Below are 18,931 nucleotides of genomic sequence, written 5' to 3'. Positions count from 1 at the left end.
GAAAGCCGCTCGCTGGTCTACGATATTTGTGATATATCTCTGATAAAGTGAAGAATTTTAGGATATATCCCCAATAAAGTGAAGAAATATCTGTAAAAAATGATTTTACACTTTATCTGTAAATATATGTATATCCCCAATAAAGTGAAGAAATATCTGTGTAAAATCATTTTTTACAGATATTTATTTACAGATAAAGTGTAAAATTATTTTTTACAGATATTTCTTCATTTTATTGGGGATATATCCTAAAATTCTTCACTTTATCAGAGATATATCACAAATATCGTAGACCAGCGAGTGTGTAAAATCATTTTTTACAGATATTTATTTACAGATAAAGTGTAAAATTATTTTTTACAGATATTTCTTCACTTTATTGGGGATATATCCTAAAATTCTTCACTTTATCGGAGATATATCACAAATATCGTAGACCAGCGAGCGGCTTTCAACCACCCATAGTATTTTTTTTGTTTTTATAAACCTATTATAAATTGTGGTGCATAGGTTGAAGACAAAATTTTTTTTAAAAATATATATTTAAAAAAAAAAAAAGTTTTTTTTTTTTTTAATCTTGAAATGACCATTTTAACCCTAAAAAAGTCAAAGATAACGTCCAATTTAGACGAAATAGGAGAAATTTGACATAACTGATTGAAATTGGAAAGTTTGGGAGGTAAAAAATCAAAATTGAAAGTAGAGGGGTGAAATGATGACATCCCCAAACCTCAGGGGGGTAAACTGTAATTAATCCTATATTTTATCTTATTTTTTTATAGGAAGCCTTTAACGTACAATGATTCCTCCGCAAATGAATTGCTGAGGTGAAATAATGAATGAATAATTAAATGTACATAGCATTCTACATGCACATCTGTTCGAAAATGAAATACAAGAATCGAGGTTGATATACGTAAAATTTTATTTCAACATGTCATCTCAGTATAAAGTACATGCGTGCTCTACCTTCTATCATATATATACTTCAAGGAAAAGATTGAAGAACAAACACAGCAGCATAGTGTTAAATCTGCAACCTGTTTTAATCTACATAAATAATGCATAATACCTAGTCAAATTTTACATGGAACAACATGGAACATGCAAGAATCATGATGAATATGGGTGTTGCCTCTATCCGACACATCATCTAATAATCAAAGAGATGGATTGGTTGGTGTTCAACTCGATCTTCCAAGAGATGAAGAAAACTGAGTCAGCAATATATCTTAATTGATTTGGATCACCGTCTCTTTCTGTTTGATAAGGATCCAAAAAGCTTGAAGCCGACAATGATGCTTATAATGTTAATCGGACAACGAAAAGGGCACGTCGCTTCAATCAAATTAGACAATGACTTGCGACTAATGGAAATTAACAAAGCACAAGTCCCTTCATTAAAACGCAATCCTATCCCATTAACTTTCTCATCAAAAGAAACATCTAGTTCCTAATCTGCTTTTATTCACCAGATGCATGATTGGTCCATTGATTATGATTTATCTGGTTAAGTAGTAGTTATTGCATACGTACAAATTCACACTAATATACGTATAAATGTATTTATAAATCACCTCTTTTCTCACCATATTTTAAATACACTACTAGAATTATGTCATTAGACATCACCACTATTAAATCAGTCGGAATTGCACGCGATGTAAAAAATACATCCTAACATCGGTTTATGAAATATCGATTTCTATTGTGATTATAAACATCGGTCATTAAATTAACCGATGTGTAAAGTCTCGTTCAAAAATTTTGAAAAATTTGCGGAGGGACTAAGTTAAAAATTTTAGAAACGCGGGGGGACTAAATTTTCATTCCCTCCATTCCTCCAACACTTGAATTTTTTTTCACTCTGAAACTTTCGAACCGTAATGACTAACTCTCACTCCTTCCAAACCCTACTCGGGTGGTACCCCCCCCCCCTCCCCGGACTCTCACTCTCTCTCTATGATGAACAAGCTCCGGAATTTGGTCTTTTCCCTTAAACTCTGTTCGATCTCCACCGCAATCCTTTTTCTCTTTCTCTCCGTTCTCGATCTAACTCAACAAATTGAGCACTTGGTGGCCACTGTGTTGATCTAGATCCAGGGCTTATGGGCTTATTCTTTTTGGGTATTTCAATTTGGCTCTTTCCAGTCGTTCCTCTTCCTCTCTCGTGCGAGGTCATTCAACTCAGATGCTTTCAATTCAATGGCGAGGTCATTCGTGCGAGTTTCGTTCTGTCCGAGAGCAATTTCGATTCAACTCGGATGCTTTCTCTTCTCTGCTGACGGAGAGTTCGCGTCTTGGGTCAGTTCTCAACCTCTTTTTGCTTGGTTTCTGTGTAGATTGGAGCAGGCCTCTGGCCTCGCAGGTGTGCGTCTAGTGTGACCGGACAGGTTGCTGTCGGAGGTGATTGGGATGGAGATCGGAGACTGGGGCGTTGGGATTTCGATCTGTTTGGTTTTTATTTGATGACGGTGGCTGCACGGAGACTGGGTGAGCGGAAGATGGTGGTGACTGGGTGTGTGGCGACGGTCGGGGATTCGGATCCGGCAGTAGGGTTGTTGACCCTCTGGGTTTGGGGATATAGGCTCGGGTGTTGATCTTCTTCATGGAATTGGGCATGCGAGCTTTGTGTTTGTGGTGGTGGGTGATGTGTGGTCAACGACGATTGGGGTTCGGTATCGGCGCCAAACAGATTATGGAGGAGCCTACAATCCTGCAGCAGTGTCCAAACACGGTGTACTACATATTATCACATTATATTGGTTTATTTCTTATTTTCTTTCCATTCTACTAGTCGGTCACAGTGTATTATTAACATTCGAGGTGTTGCCGACAAGTTTGATGGAGAGGATAACAATAAAGCAAATGAAGTCGTCCTGAGTATTGTTGACCTTGCTGGAGCTGAAAGAGAAAAGAGAACTGGGAATCAGGTTTGGCTTTGTTTTTTTTCCTTTTAATCTTTGTTTCAACTAAGGACGTTGTAGAATGTTTTTCTATTACTTTTTTTACTTTCTTTCTTTTTCTTCTTATTATTAAATTTGGTGCAGGGAGCAAGGTTGCTTGAAAGTAATTTCATCAACAACACATCGATGGTTTTTGGCTTGTGCTTGAGAGTATGTAACTTTAAGTCAGTTTTCTGGATCTTCTTCATGTGTGCTTGGTGATAACCAATGTATCATTTTCTAGATATAAAATTGTCTGCTTCTTTTAAAAAAACTCCAAGACCTTTATATCTTTTCTTTGCTCTGTGTTTCTTTTTTTTATATCTATTTATGTGTGTGCCTCTGTAGTCATTCTCCTTTTATTTTTGGTGTTTCAGTCCTTATTGGAGCATCAGAAGAACCCTAAGAAGCCAATGCAAAAGCACTTTCAGAACTCATTGGTATGTTTTCCTGTACTGGTTCTATATTACTTATATGTAGTCTTCATTGGCTCTAACTTTTCTTCTCTTTCATCCTTGGTGACACCACACACACATTCAGATTAGATATGGATGACATGTGTACCTAACTCATTGTGTGCTTTTAGTTGTAGCCATATATGCTTAAATGATTAATATACCAATTGATACTGAAAATGTGAAATAGGGCTAGACATGGTCTTTCGAGTCCCTATAATATCTGTTACAATTGCTTAGGACTATTGTTACTGATGCAATGATCTTTGGACAGTTGACCAAGTACTTGAGAGACTATTTGGAAGGCAAGAAGGGGATGTCACTGGTAATTTTTTTTTTCCCTTCCAAATTGTTTAACTCGTTAAATTTTTTCAGAAACCTCCGATGAGTACTATTGAAAATCAGTTTGCATTTTATTGTGTATCAAGTTTCTTTGAAATTATTCATGTGATTGATTCGTTACTATTACAGATTTTAACAGTAAAATCAGGAGAAGAAGATTATCGTGATACATCTCACCTGCTAAGACAGGCCTCACCTTATATGGAAATCAAGTACAACTTTACAACACCTTAATGTTGTCCTTCAATTTATTTTTCACATGAGTTGTTAAGAGTTTTTATACTATATTTGCAGGTTTAATAATGCTGAAGACCCTTCAAATATTCCGAACAAAAGGCAAATCCAGTCTTTGTCTAGAACTGAGCAGCGCAAAAGAATGAAATTAACCGGTTCTGAGTCTTGCGTGGTATGTCTTGTTTTTGAGTTGTTCACTTATTTATATCATGTAATTACATCTCTGTGTCATAATTTAATTGGCAGCTTTAGACTTTTTTTGTTCCATTATGCTTCTTTAAATGATTGACGTAAGGTTATTTCACTCCCTTTTTTTTTCCCTGCAAGTAAACTCTGGATCCTTATTAAATTAATTTGACTGCATTATTGTAACTCTGAAGGATACATATGGCTCCTGATGATGACCTAAAATGATTTCTTCAGGGTTGATATTTCCTTATTGACTTGGTTATTTAACTCCTTGGTATGTGTATATACGTGCACGCATTTCCCAAGCTTCTGTTGAAATCTTTACATGAATTCCAGGGCATGAATATATTCTTTTAAGTTAAAGAAAATTTTATTTTCATATATTGGTTTACCTTATTGTTTTCTTCTTTTTACTGCATAGCCTTATTTCCTAATTATCTTTTGGCAATGTCTAATACTTGCTTGTTTTGTTATAGCGGCACAAAGAATCTACAAGGTGGAATTAAGTAGTGGTTCAAAACCGTGTAATGTTGACACTGCAGATGGAGAGAGAAACCATCAGATTATGCAGAGTTTTGCTAAAGCTATATGGAATGTTTTGAAGGATTACAACAAAAAACTAAAGGTAATCAAGAGTCTCATACCTTCAATTCATGTAGTTAGTTAGGTAAACTGATTCCTATCATCCAGTTCCTAATTTTGATGCCCATTTGTTGATCAAGCTGAGGCAGTATTCATTCTTTACTTTGGTTCCTTTCCTAACTAGCTCAACTTCCATCAATTATATGTTCAAAAGAAAACCTACTCATCTATCTGGTCATAAGTAGGTGGCGGATGATGAAATCAATGTAGTCGGAATCACATTAATGTAAAGCATCCATTTTCTTGAATCAATGTAGGTCCTGTCATGGAGGATTTGAAATGCGTTGCTGTACTACCATTGTACCATATATATGTTAATGTTATTCATTTTGAACCTCCCTACCTTGGATTTGCTTTATTCTGAATCTTTCAACCTGCTTCACTTCTCCAATTGTTTCTCTAGCTTGTCTTGAACAAATCTCAAAAACCTTTGTTCTTATCTTTTTAAGAGAAAATTTGCATTGCTTCTGTGTTATCATGTAAAGTTGGAATATATATCTAGAAGGGAAATTTGTAATGTTTTTGTCTGTTTCTCCTTTGGTTATTGTCACAGTACGTGGTCCAGGCAGAGCTGGTATATGCACCACACCATTGCATTCCCACTTGGTTAATGTGGGGTTTGCTAAACTGTAGCATCTTCCATATAACAGGAAAGTGACTAAACTGTATTCCAGGTTGCAGATGAACTTGTAGCAGAGTTTTCTGACCCTATCAATGGTGTCACATCCCCTGATCAAATTGACGAGGTGCGCATTGAAGTGGCTGATTATATACAGAGTTTGATGTAGAAATGTGACTGCCAAGATGTTTTTTGAGTAAGGCTAGCTAGTTTTGGCTTTGAAGCAAAGCTTGGTGTGGAGCTTTTGTACATTGTTGCTCATATGTTTTCAAGCTAGCTTTTGTAAGTTTAGGGGTTTATTTTGTGAATTATGTTGAATCATGAATTTGGAAAGAAAATTAATGGGAAAGCCCCTTATTTTGGATGATGAGAAATGCAATTTTTTTCCCAGCAATAGCTAAATGCAAACTTTTCACATCATGCTTGTCAAAATAAAGTGAAGTATATTAAAGTATAATAAAACAGTAATGCCAAGGAAAACGAAGTCAGTTGAGAGATTAGAAATCAATATCAAAAATGAAATCGATGTGCTATGATTATCAATATATCGAATTGTAACTCAAAACCGATGTAATCAAAACTACTGCACATCGATTTCTAATCACCAAACCGTAATCTATTATGAACATACAAATCACCTACCATGGAGAAAACCGATGTGTGGTCAAAAGGTGAACATCATTTCTGAATAAAAAAACGATGTAGAATAAAGATACAGACATCGTTCCTAGGAAAATAATGTGGCAACCTACATTTAAAAATGGCCACGAACAAACAATACTCATGGGAACTGATGTCTACAAGTGTACTGAACATCGCTTCTGGAATAGAAATCGATGCAAATGTTCACGTAGGTATTGTTCGACATATACTTTATTAAGCATAAAATGTGAAAATATGAAGAATTAGACATACCTAACATACAAAAATATGATGATTATAACGATTATACATCGATTTGTTTTTTAGAATCGATGTTGGTTGTTGTCTGGGACATCGGTTGAAAACGCGCTTATACTGATGTCTATACTTTTCTCTACACCCACTAAGACATCGGTCGAAAATTAGTTTAACATCGGTCCAGAACCGATGTCTATGAACAAAATTCTAGTAGTGATATATCAGGTCACATGCAAGGGTCTGTATACACCGATGATAGAAAAAATAGCCTATAGGAATAACACCATGACCGGTTAGAAGATTAGATCACTGGCCAAACTGTCTATATCCTTGTTTGCTCTATTCCTCCATCCATTCACTTGTCATGGTTCGTCTCCCTGGTTCATCAACAATTCCGAAGAAATGACTCATATTTCTATTTGAAGAAATTTGGTTGCGTCCTGACAATAAAGCGTCAAAGGTTCAAGAAGGGTATAATGTCATGACTCATAGACACTTTCTTCGATGACATGACTCACAGACACTTATTCTATCAAGTTTGTCCGAAAATCAGGGCAATATGTTTCTCTGTCCAAGTGCATGTGTTCAAGTAACTTTTCGACTCATCAAATTATATATTAAGAAACTCTTCCAATTGTATCAAAAAAAAAAAAAAAAAAAAAAAACTCTTCCAATTTTACGACTCACAGACTCGTATTTCTGTTTCAGTTAAACTAAATTACCTCTAATTCATGACCATATGCCTCAGCCATATTCCGTTTAAATGAAACAGTTTAAGAAATTTGACCATATTGGCTCATGGAGCTCATTGTATCTAACTCAAATGTCGGTAACCTCTGTAGTGTTCAATGAATTGGTTCCACCGTCCTGATCAAAAAGAAAAGAAAAGAAAAGTATGAATAAAGGATTATCAGCCTTCTATACCAAGCAAAACTGCAAAAGGGTGCAACCATTCAAGGGATTGAACAAGATCTCCCTTTCCTTTTTCTCACAAACATGCATGGACAAGACCTTAATGAAGTACGGGCACATGCAGCAAACTAGTAATCTGCACCGAACTAAGGAGATCCATGCTTCTTCATAATTTGATTTGTTGAGTCTGAACTAAATGCATTCACTTGCAATTGAAGACAAACAAGTACCTGTAAAGGTGGGAAAAGCAGCCTACAATTTCAATGGATGCGGGGGAAGGTTGGTCTCAATAAATAATGTGTAATAGTAACTAGATCACTAGCATGACCAAAAGAAAGAACCTAGACACCAAACAAGTGTACATATAAATAATAGGTGGTATACAATAAAACGGTATAAAGTTTATGGGAGTCTATAAACTGATCAGTTTAATATGGCATGAAAATGACTTCAGATAACGATTATAATTTTTTTCGAATGCACATCATAGAAGCACGCTGTTATACTGATCACGATAATATTAGAAAATACAATAAGAAGCCAAACTGGTAAGGCATTATAAATAAGTCACCCATCTTTCTTTTTCTTCATACATTTCATAATCCCTTCTTTATTTATTATATGATTTTGCTACCTATTCATATACCGAATGAGAGACGATATTGTAAAACCATAGTTACATGCTCACAACATATGCACAACAATCATAATAGGATTAAGGCTTACCTTCAGCAATCACTGTCATGGATTCCATCTTATGCAGCTGCTAAACACGATCACTGAATATGGTCTTCTGTTACTTACCAACTTGCTTCTCAATGGACAGAACAATATGCAATAGTCGTGGTAGTAATCAGGGACCAATTCATCTGTATATATATGAGACTTAAACCTCAAGAAGCTTCCCATTAAAGCATTCCTTGTCGGTTTAGGTTTCACTCTTAGATTCCTAATGTATCACAACTTGTAGCCTTTCTTGTCGACTAAGCAATGGATTACTATCCTTAATGAATTGATACACTATTCATTAAGTTACTAGTATTGATTTACTGTTTGTATCCATGTTAAACTAGGATTGATATTAAGCTAATCATCAATTACTTTATGATGATATGTGTTATGTCCATATTTGATCTTACAATCTCCCCCTTGGACTCACACATATCATGCTCGATGATTTGCACCAGAGAACATCAAAACCTACTTAACTTACTGAAGTGCGCGCCAGATAACAAACTCAAATCGAAAATCCATTCCAACATGGTCAGATCACAGTTATTTATGCAGAGCAAGAAACAATATACATTTTAACAAAAATGCAGAGTTTCAAAACCACTAACATAAGCTTCTGCAATCCACATATGTTCAACCAGAAGTGATACAATATATGTTAATGTGTATCAACAAGTAAACATATATTAGGTCCTACTTTATGTTTCTAAATCCAGAAACTCAAGCAAATTCACTGAACACTGATGGCTTAAAAATATTGCTTGAACCTTAACATCATGCTTCACATGATTTAAGCCATCTAATAGCAAGTATGATATTCAAAACAAGATGATAATTTCCAAAATAAAACAATAAAGCTGCAGCAAAATCATAACTGGAAATACCTCAAAAGTTTATTGATAATAATAAAATCTGTCATTACAAACAAGTTGTGATAAATAAAGTCAAAAGACCACAACTAAAAAAATACAAGAACTCAAAAACCTTAGAAATTTAAATTGCTCCAACTGGATTGACTCTCTACTGAACCTAAGCATCTAGACTAGCTAAAACTCCAATGTTGGCTGTATGCTTCTGGAATGCTGCTACTGACAATGCCTTGGTGAAGGGGTCTGCTAGCTGTGAATTCGTGTCAATGCTCAAAACAGCTATCTCACCATGCTTAACCCTTTCTCTAACACTGTAATACTTTAAATCAATATGCTTAGAATTATTTGATCTTTTACTGTTCTTGCTAAAGAAAACTGCAGCTTCATTATCGCAATAAATCACAAGTGTGTCTGCCACAATGTGACTTAACACTTTGGTCTGCATCAAGAAATTCCTGATCCAAAGTCCTTCACACACAGTTTCATATACTGCAATAAATTCAGCTTGCATGGTGGAGGTTGAAACTAGAGTTTGCTTCATGGTTTTCCAAGCAACTGCACCTCCTGCTAGCATGTACACGTATCCACAAGTTGACTTCTTGGAGTCTGGATAATTCCCTGCGAAATCAGAATCTGAAAATCCAACGAGGTTCAGATCCTCCACTTGCCTATAAACTAGCATGTGACTTTTAGTTTTCTGCAGGTATCTCAACACTTTCTTCCCAGCTACCCAATGTTCATGGCTTGGATTAGACTGAAATCTTGATAAAATCCCTACTGCAAAAGACAAGTCTGGCCTAGTGCAGACTTGTGCATACATGAGACTTCCTACAAGTCTAGCATAAGGCTTTGACTCCATATTTTCTTTCACAACATCACTTTTGGAACTTTGCTTCTTGGTTAGTTTATCTCCTTTGGACATGGGGACTTCTCCAGTTGCACACTTCTCCATACCAAATCTCTTCAAAACTTTGGTAATATAATTCTGTTGAGACAAACCAAGTAGTCTCTGTGCTCTATCTCTTTTAATCTCAATGCCTAGTACATAGGATGCTTCTCCTAAGTCTTTCATGTCAAAATTCTTTGACAGAAAGCTCTTGGTGTCTTTAAGCAGTTTAATGTTACTGCTAGCCAAAAGTATATCATCAACATAAAGTACTAGGAAAATAAAATTGTTCCCAACTGTCTTCAAGTAAACACACTCATCAACAAGATTCTCTGTAAATCCAAAAGTAGAAATCACAGAATCAAATTTCTTGTACCACTGTCTAGAAGCTTGTTTAAGGCCATAAATTGATTTTCTTAACCTGCATACTAAGTTTTCACTTCCAGCTTGCACAAAACCTTCTGGCTGCTTCATATAAATCACTTCATCTAGTTCACCATTCAAAAAGGCTGTCTTAACATCCATTTGGTGTAGCTCCATATCAAAGTGAGCAACTAAAGCCATGATTATTCTAAATGAGTCTTTTGTAGAAACTGGAGAAAAAGTCTCAGTAAAGTCAATGCCCTCCTTCTGTGTAAAACCCTTGGCAACTAATCTTGCTTTATGTCTCTCTATATTGCCATTTGCATCTCTTTTGGTTTTGAAAACCCATTTACAACCTATAGGTTTCTGATTTGGGTCAGGTTCAACTAATTCCCAAACTGCATTTTGACTCATGGAATTAATTTCTGCTTCCATTGCTAGCTGCCATTGATGAGATTCACTACTTTCAATGGCCTGGTTAAATGTAGTTGGATCATTGTCCTCTGCACAATCTATTTCAATTTCTGCTTCTTGCAGATAAACAATGTAGTCACTATCTTCCCCCCCCCATAAGTTGGTTTTCTTGCTCGCTGTGATCTTCTAGGCTGAGGGTTGTCAGTTACGTGGTCAGTTACCTGACCAGTGACAGTTACTTGGTCAGTTACGTGGTCAGTGACATGACCAGTGACAGGTACTTGACCAGTTACTTGGTCAGTGACATGACTAGTTACAGGTACTCGACCAGTGACTTGGTCAGATACTTGACCAGTTACATGGTCAGTGACTTGTCCAGTGACAGTTACTCGGTCAGTGACATGGTCAGTTGCTTGACTAGTTATAGGTACGTGATCAGTTACTTGGTCAGTTGCTTGGTCAGTTACTTGACCAGTTACACGTACCTGATCAATGTTTTCTGCCAACATCAATGAAGGATGCTTTGTGCATCATAATCACTTATGCCAACAGAAAACCACAAAACATATGAGCTCTTTTACTTTACATTCTATCCAGATTCATCCTTGTAAGAAAATTAAGCTCTTGTATCTGTCAACTTTAACGTGTAAACAAAATCTGGGAGATTTCTGTTCTTCATACAATTTTACACAATCACAGATACAATACCATATCATCAATCAATTCAACATGCATATTCAAGCATAACCAAAATTGATTCGATTCCAAGAAACCACAGAATAATCAAGAAATTGTAAATTTCATCCGGTCACCATCTACTCTAGCCTAACGCACGCCGGGAATGCAACTAGGGTTCTTGAGCACAATCAAAACTTAATTATCATGCTATGAATCGAAAACAATTTTCACAGAAAAACCTGTTTTTGCTTTTTCCCCAATTTGCTGCTAAAAAATCATAGCGGAAGCGTGAATTTTATAATTAACCAGATGCAGCAGTCGACTTAAGTAACTTACCTTGATCAGGTACCTGACCAGTTACTTGGTCAGTTACCTGGTCAGTTACTTACTTGGTCAGATACCTGACCAGTTACATGACCAGTGACTTGGTCAGTAACCTGATCAATTACTTGACCCGTAAAGCAAAAAACTCTTAAAAAATTTTATGTTTGTTTTTTCAAAACCCTAAAACGATTTTTCATATTTGTGAGCCTATGCTCTGATACCAATTGTAAAACCATAGTTACATGCTCACAACATATGCACAACAATCATAATAGGATTAAGGCTTACCTTCAGCAATCACTGTCATGGATTCCATCTTATGCAGCTGCTAAACACGATCACTGAATATGGTCTTCTGTTACTTACCAACTTGCTTCTCAATGGACAGAACAATATGCAATAGTCGTGGTAGTAATCAGGGACCAATTCATCTGTATATATATGAGACTTAAACCTCAAGAAGCTTCCCATTAAAGCATTCCTTGTCGGTTTAGGTTTCACTCTTAGATTCCTAATGTATCACAACTTGTAGCCTTTCTTGTCGACTAAGCAATGGATTACTATCCTTAATGAATTGATACACTATTCATTAAGTTACTAGTATTGATTTACTGTTTGTATCCATGTTAAACTAGGATTGATATTAAGCTAATCATCAATTACTTTATGATGATATGTGTTATGTCCATATTTGATCTTACAGATATAGGTAACTTCAATAGTTTGGTTTTCAAGTTTTCATATCATAATTAATCTTACATATAGGTTTACCTAAATTTTAAGTAATTTTGTTGGGTTTTCATAAATTGTAGGCTAAAATAGCTTTTAGGCTTGTTTTTTCAGTTTAACTTACAAACAGCTTGTACTGTTAAAGAGTAAAAGTCAAAAATTGGCTAATTGCATTTAACTTCTAGACAATTTAGCTAAGAAAATCACTTTTATTGTTAGAGATGCCAAGATTAATAGAATAGTCAACTAATTGTAAAAAAAGGTGACTTCTTATTGTCTGTAGAAAAATGGAGGCACAATGCATCTCAATTGTTGAAAAACTTGTCCTTAGACTTCGTATAAAAACTTTTGCTTAACGATATATTTTGGCTCTTATTATTATATATGACCCCCCAAAATAGCATATCTAATTAGAAATATCAAATTGCCCAAAGAGAAAGAAAAATATTACAAATTTCAAAACACACCAGGGGATGCATCATTGATCTGTAGCAGAATCGAGAATCATCAATTTGAGGGTCAAAAAGGGTACTAGCTCAACATTGAGGTCAATCAATTTGGCAGTCGCGAGTAAGATTTATAATGTGAAGATATATATGAAAATGTAGGCGTCAGCGCTTAGCTCAACATCGAGTCATTGAAATATTGACTCCTAATTGATCCACATTATTCTGCCTCATTCACAACTTGAGCCCGACAAAGAAGAAATTGAAGTAGCTAAAAGCAATGGGAATGGGACCAAAAAACTAAAAGGCAATGGGAAAAGAAATGCCAAGGGTGACTTTAACTTTCTGAAAATGGAAGCTTTCTTCCATGAGTTTATAGAGGGGTTGTTTCTGGAAACTCAGGAATATGTAGCTGCTTGAATTTGAAGGCAAATAGAATGGAGACAATGTTGTAAGAACAAATTCTCCGAAATTAATAGCGCAATACATGTGAAGGAACAAAAGCACATTTTGGCTTGTAGAATTGATGAAAAATATTCTGAATTCATTTAGGGTGGAAACTTCCACTTCCATGCTGATACAGGAAGAGGTCAACCTGTACACATGTGAAGCAGAAGTAGCAACGCCGTGGGAATCATAAATCAAAGATTTGTAAGCACATGAATAATTGCATTCGTAGATACCCTACCCATCGCTACAAAACGTAAACACAATTTTGACCATTGCCATCGGCGGATCTCTTTTAATTACCTATGAATTTAAAAGATTGCTGTTTGATAACAAAATTCTATGGAACTAGAGTCTATGAGAAGCACAGATAGAGGGGAAAAAATGATCTTCCGGAGACAGCAACTAAGAGAATCGTCTTCATATATTTATCATTATAGAACCAAAATATTACAACAGAGGCAAGGTTACACTAACATAGTGGCTACAATTAATTGCGACTCAGAATACAAGCCCTTCCACTGTTTAAAACAGAGAATGTTCCTAGGGACGGAACCAGGTAAAAGAAAGAAAAAAAAAAAGGGTTTTCGTACCCATGTCTCATATTTTTCAATGGCAGTCATCTCAATGTAACGAAACTAGGTCAACAAGCACTTTGTGTTTATCAGAGACAAACGACTTCACCTTCAGAGAAGCTTTTCCCTCACCCTTTCCTGGAGAGGCGTACTTCATCCCAATTACCGTCGGCAGACCTGCAAGAAATCCAACACGATTAACTTGTTTCACCCATGTATTCTTAAAGAAAGTAGAAAGGACAAAAGCAAACCGGAGATACATGCAAGAGGGCTAGTAAGGTAGAAATAGAACAAAAGGTGTGCGAGTGTCTATAACAATGATTCATATCTTACTTCAAGGAACATGGGACGTTTAAACATTTCTCATTTTCAATATATAAATATTTAAACTTCCCAAGCATAGTCGACAAGTGTGATAGTACATCATGACTAAGAAAAGGAATTCCTAATTTACAAAGATCAACACAAGGTACTCACTATTATGTATGCGTCCAAATAATAGTCGTTCCCCTTTCCAATACTCCAAAGGTCTTGTCCTGATCCTGGTGCTTCGCCTTACCCCAGATTTCATTGAGGTACCATGACCTATGAAAACAACAGAAAATGAAGTATTAATACTTATAGTGAAACATGAAGAGATTCAGGAGAAGTGGTTATATGAATAGAAGGTCAGTTTTGCAGGAGTACAAACCTGCTAGACTTTGCCTCTTAGAAACTTCTTTTTTCTTCTGCTTTCTGCGTGGACGTGAGTTTGCTTCAATAGGTTTGTTTAATGAAACTCCCATATGCTTTTGCATCATCTGTCTCCCAAATATAATGAAAGTAAACTTAGTTGTAACCTTAGGAACCAGCATAAGTATGAGCCAAGTAGATGGACACACCAGAAAGTTATATAAATGGGCTACTTAAATGTAAGGACACTATTGCTTCTCAGCAATTGCTAAAGTTAGAGACAGAGTACTAACAAAAACCATTATTAGAGGAAACACAACAGATGATGAGTCTACTGCAAATGCTAGAAGTGTGCCAACAGGCACTAAAAGATCGAGACAATCAACAAATAATATGAAAGAGTAGCAAATGAAAATAGCCTGCAAATTATTAACCTCATTCTGCTTCTCTAGACCAAAGTCAGGGTTTCTGGAGAAACTATCCCTTGATTGCTCCTCAACTGGAGCTGAGTGTAATTGATCTGCTGGAGAGTTAAGAAATGGCAAACAGAGGCAATTAGTACAGAAGATATCTAAAGAACATCAATGGATGAAAAAGAAGAATTGAATTTAGTTAAAGGCTAAAGGGACTTGTATAACAGGATTTATTTATTTTTATTTTTTAATGCAAAACACTCAGAGTGGAGAGGATGACATCCCGCAAGAAGCTGCTGGAATGCCCCCCAGCGTGGACAACACACAAGGGTCTTTCAAACCCCGAGCTAAGGCGTGCCTCGCCACCGCTATTGGTGACAGTCGAACACAAGACCTCTCTAGAACAATACCCCCATGGGCCCACACAAGAAGGGCTGTTCAAGTGTCTTACCACCCCAACACTCTTTCGCAGATGTGTGAAATGATTTCAAGTAAGTGTTGCCATATAATGTCACAAGTATGATATGATAGGAGAAATTTACAGTCTATAATATGCCATATAGGCATAAATGTTTCTACAATGACACAGTTTAAGTAGGTCTTAACAACCTTGACTCACTTTAACGGGTGGGATCTGGGGCTACTTGCTCTAGAATATGAATTGATAACAAGGTTCAGTTTGTCAAACACATTTTTTTTATTCTTTCCTGCACCTACTGCGGACATATTTTAACTGAGACTCAACCAGAAAAAGATCAGAACCGTAGGGTTTGGTCAATTTGGTCGGAGCAGTAGGTATTAAAAACATTGCACAGTTTAGTTGCATGAAATGCACATGAAGCAGATATGAGTTCTTTAGGTGATTGCACCATGCAAGTATCTCTCGTGTAGCACAAGCAGATCATACCTAATTGACTTGGAGCATCGTTCAAGTCTTCCACTGTTGAGTCTTCCGCATCAAATCCATGCTCTGCACATGCCACTGCATCCTGCAGTTTGTCTTGCTCCTGTACCACATCATAATTCATCACAATATCAGCAACTGGACTCTGAGCTCGGTTCAACTTTTTCAAAGTTAAGTCTACCACATTATGTTCAGGCATTGCTTCCTGCACTTTGTCTTCCTCTTGTATCTCATCACTATCAATCACATCATCAGCAACTTGACTGTGAGCGCCCTTAAGCTTTTCCAAAGTTGAGTCTGCCACATTAACTTCAGGACCTGGTTCCTGCAGCTTGTCTTCCACCTGTATCTGGTCAATGCATTACAACATCAGCAACCATTTACAATGCCCAAAACAAAAACTAAAACTAAAACTAAAAAATAAATAAATAAGGTGAAAAGGCCAAAAGGTGAGTAGACCTTGTCGCTATTATCAACACCATTTGCCCAAGTATCTGTATCATCCTCAGGCATACTTAATGTCTCACTCGTAACCTTACTGCCTCCAATCTCCTCCTCCATGTCAACATCATAACCAACACCAAGTTTACTTAAACTGTTCCTCTTAGACCTTTTCACTGCATTAGTGAATTCCTTAACAGTCACCTCACATGAACCTGTCTTGGCACCTTCAATCTTGTCACTTTGTTTAATTAAAGGTGACATCAACGTATCAGAAATCATTTTCTGCTCTGCAATGTCAATCCGATCAGATTGTTTGTTTCTATTCTCAACTGAAGAAGGATTTGTCACCGGAAACTGATCAATATCAAAAGCTGAAAATGGATCATTTGATGGAATTGACACTAAACTTCTCTTACTCAATAAAGACAACGAAGCCAAAGGGCTCTTTGGTGGTGTTGGAGAAGCTAAATGAATGGACCCTTCTGCCCCCTGACTAGGTTTCACAGGTCTAGGGTTTGGCAAGGTTTTTCTTGAAGACTTCAAATCAGCCTTTTTGGTATCTGGGAATTCTGGAAGGCATATATCCTCTAGTTCAAAATTTTTAATGTACAAGCTCTCCTTTAAGAGACGGAAAGCGCCATCCCCTTCTAGATCTTCGGTAGGCTGAGACAGTAGCCCATCCAGAATGTCATTATTCCATTTGTTGTCTTCCTTAACTTTTGAACCTATGAAGAATAATTATCATGCTATGAGGAATGAATAACAAGGGCATGGGGAATATACATACAAAGCTCTCAGCAAAACAAAAAGTGCATCTTTGCCTAACAGGAGAAACCATTAATTTACAGTAGATACTAATATACTTTTTCCCTTAACGGATTGTCTTACCAGCTAAATCCATCTCCGCCAATGCAACTTTTTCATGGGATTCTGTTTGTGAGTTGTGATTCAATGGACTGAGAATGCTCGTTTCAAACGTCTCTTGAGTGGATATAGCATTCTCAACGATTTCATTGTAAAGCGATGAAATGCGATGCTTGTATTTCACTGACCTCCTGCATTATGAATAACAATACGGTCTTAGCTCACAAAAAGGAGAAGTAAAGCGATACAATGATACAGGCATATTTAAGCAGATGAAACAATTTATCTTTCGGAAAAGCAAAATGTATCCATACCGCGGAATTCCTGGTCGCCGGGCACGTGTAATCGGTGATGGATTCTGCATATCTCCATCAAATACAGCACCACCCATCTGCTTCTCCAGTTCTCTTTTAGCATCTGTCCACCAACCACAAAACATTAACAATTTACAGTAACACAGGGGGTACACTGTAGATTCAGGAATACAGCAAAAGTGCACATACTCTCATTTCTTTCATAGAAAGTGAAGTATTCGTCGGGGTCTTTGTATTTTTTAGAATCGAATGTTGGTCCCAAAGTAATATCAGGTTGACTGCAACATGAATATAACAAATCTCAACCTCTATCTGAACAAGAATACAAGTACTTTCTAGAGAAAAAAAATGAAGCATCAACCACAAGCTTTTACCTGGAATTAGGTTTCAAAGAAAAACGAGCGCGTTTAAGACCCAAGGCAGGTCTTCTCTCTCGGTGATTGTCCACATCATTTGCAGGAACCACTCTGTTTAGGTGTTTCAATGCTTGTGACATATCAGACTGCGGAATAGCTGAACTGCCGCTTAAAATGTTCTTCGCCTGATCTTTAAGACCCGATAGTGAGGCCTGAATAAAGCACAGAAAACAGTCAACTATAATTGCTTCCCACTGATTAAAGCAGTGTGCCATATCATTGACTCCACAGTCAACACACAAATACGAAACAAAACTTGAATCCCCCCAAAAAAACACAACACATCGAGAACGTACCAGACAGTAATGACTATTGAATAGATCGATACACATTTTTCTCACTGAACATTCACAAATACAACCATAGAAATAGTATCATAGTCCTCCCACATTCGATATCTCGGCACAGATTACAATTCTCTACTTTCCGTGACTCCAAATTTCAACCAAAAACTCGACCTCAAATGCATGTAAAATTCTCATCTCACACTATCAAGTTCGTGAAATTTCAACAAAAGGCAATTTTTGCTCTTCGCATCAACACAACACCGCAGTAATTCTACTAAAACAGCCTAAGTTATACAGAATTGACTTGAATCAAAACTAAATTGGAGTTCAATTTCTGAAAGTGAGGGTGGAAGCGAAGACGAGTGTTACCGTGGTGGACTTGAGGTGGAGGTTGATGGCTTGGAGGTCGTGGTCGAAGTCGTAGGGCTTGGAAGGGTCCGACGAGAACTTGGCCTTGGGGAAGAGAGTGAAGCCCAGAAGCGGGTCGACCGGATCGGAGCTCCGACTCATCTGCACATTTTGAGAAGTAGCCCTAATTTTTCAAAGAAAGTTGAATGTGAGCACAAGCGGGAGTCGCCACTCATGAAGCCACCCGTTTTGAAATGTGGAAGTGAAAATTTTCACTCATTTTTTTTGCAAAGATGCCCCTTCAGTTTACTCTTCTTTGCCATCCGCTCCTCGTAACCAACCCAATCCCTAGCTCAAATGAGGCCTTCTCCAACCCAATGATCTAAGGCCCCGCTTCCTGTCAAAATTGGAAAAGGATTTATTTTCCTTTCCAGACAGATATGTTTTGGTATTTCCATATGGATGTTTAGAACATTACTGGAAATTAAATTTTAGAATTAATTTTTTATTTCAATTGTAGTGTTTGGTAAGTCATAAAAATGAAATATGAAATTATAATTTTCAATAA

The 18,931-nt window shown here is 36.7% G+C and overlaps 1 protein-coding gene and 2 long non-coding RNA genes across 10 annotated transcripts; 2 read left to right on the top strand and 1 right to left on the bottom strand.

Annotated features, from left to right (window-relative positions):
• Window positions 1–1,942: 1,942 nt before the first annotated feature.
• Window positions 1,943–3,716, top strand: LOC133739603 (uncharacterized). Its single transcript, XR_009860701.1, has 4 exons — window positions 1,943–2,933; window positions 3,051–3,116; window positions 3,323–3,385; window positions 3,675–3,716. It is a non-coding gene; the product is annotated as an uncharacterized LOC133739603 (long non-coding RNA).
• Window positions 3,717–3,867: 151 nt separating this feature from the next.
• Window positions 3,868–5,774, top strand: LOC133745178 (uncharacterized). Of its 2 annotated transcripts, none has more exons than XR_009863501.1 (4): window positions 3,868–3,954; window positions 4,037–4,148; window positions 4,642–4,790; window positions 5,482–5,774. It is a non-coding gene; the product is annotated as an uncharacterized LOC133745178 (long non-coding RNA). The 2 variants fall into 2 exon arrangements; XR_009863494.1 differs by having other exon boundaries at window positions 5,361–5,774.
• A 7,758-nt stretch (window positions 5,775–13,532) lies between these two features.
• LOC133725174 (centromere protein C) lies at window positions 13,533–18,723 on the bottom strand. 7 transcript variants are annotated; one of them, XM_062152312.1, is made up of 13 exons: window positions 18,385–18,721; window positions 17,687–17,880; window positions 17,502–17,590; window positions 17,313–17,415; window positions 17,023–17,189; window positions 16,551–16,859; window positions 16,150–16,463; window positions 15,872–16,039; window positions 15,694–15,793; window positions 14,808–14,896; window positions 14,393–14,501; window positions 14,179–14,286; window positions 13,533–13,878 (listed from the first exon to the last, which is right to left on the bottom strand). In XM_062152312.1, exons 1-13 carry the CDS (start codon window positions 18,523–18,525, stop codon window positions 13,751–13,753), a joined length of 2,019 nt encoding a protein of 672 aa, XP_062008296.1. In that variant the 5' UTR covers window positions 18,526–18,721; the 3' UTR covers window positions 13,533–13,750. The 7 variants fall into 7 exon arrangements, with proteins under 7 accessions (XP_062008296.1, XP_062008297.1, XP_062008295.1 ...); XM_062152313.1 differs by having other exon boundaries at window positions 16,150–16,421; XM_062152311.1 differs by having other exon boundaries at window positions 15,872–16,033; window positions 16,150–16,859; window positions 18,385–18,723.
• Between the last annotated feature and the right edge of the window lie 208 nt (window positions 18,724–18,931).

This window comes from Rosa rugosa, chromosome 1 (assembly GCF_958449725.1).
Source record: "Rosa rugosa chromosome 1, drRosRugo1.1, whole genome shotgun sequence".
In the NCBI taxonomy this organism is placed as follows: Eukaryota; Viridiplantae; Streptophyta; class Magnoliopsida; order Rosales; family Rosaceae; genus Rosa; species Rosa rugosa.
This window is presented reverse-complemented; position numbering and strand designations above follow the sequence as displayed.

Excerpts from the sequence above, each read along its gene's own strand:
- LOC133725174 (XM_062152307.1), bottom strand. The coding sequence starts at position 18,525 with ATGAGTCGGAGCTCCGATCCGGTCGACCCGCTTCTGGGCTTCACTCTC. Across the intron at positions 16,040-16,149 it reads GTGTTGATAATAGCGACAAG|ATACAGGTGGAAGACAAGCT; the intron begins GTCTACTCACCT and ends TGCATTGACCAG. Across the intron at positions 14,897-15,693 it reads CGATGCTCCAAGTCAATTAG|CAGATCAATTACACTCAGCT; the intron begins GTATGATCTGCT and ends TTAACTCTCCAG.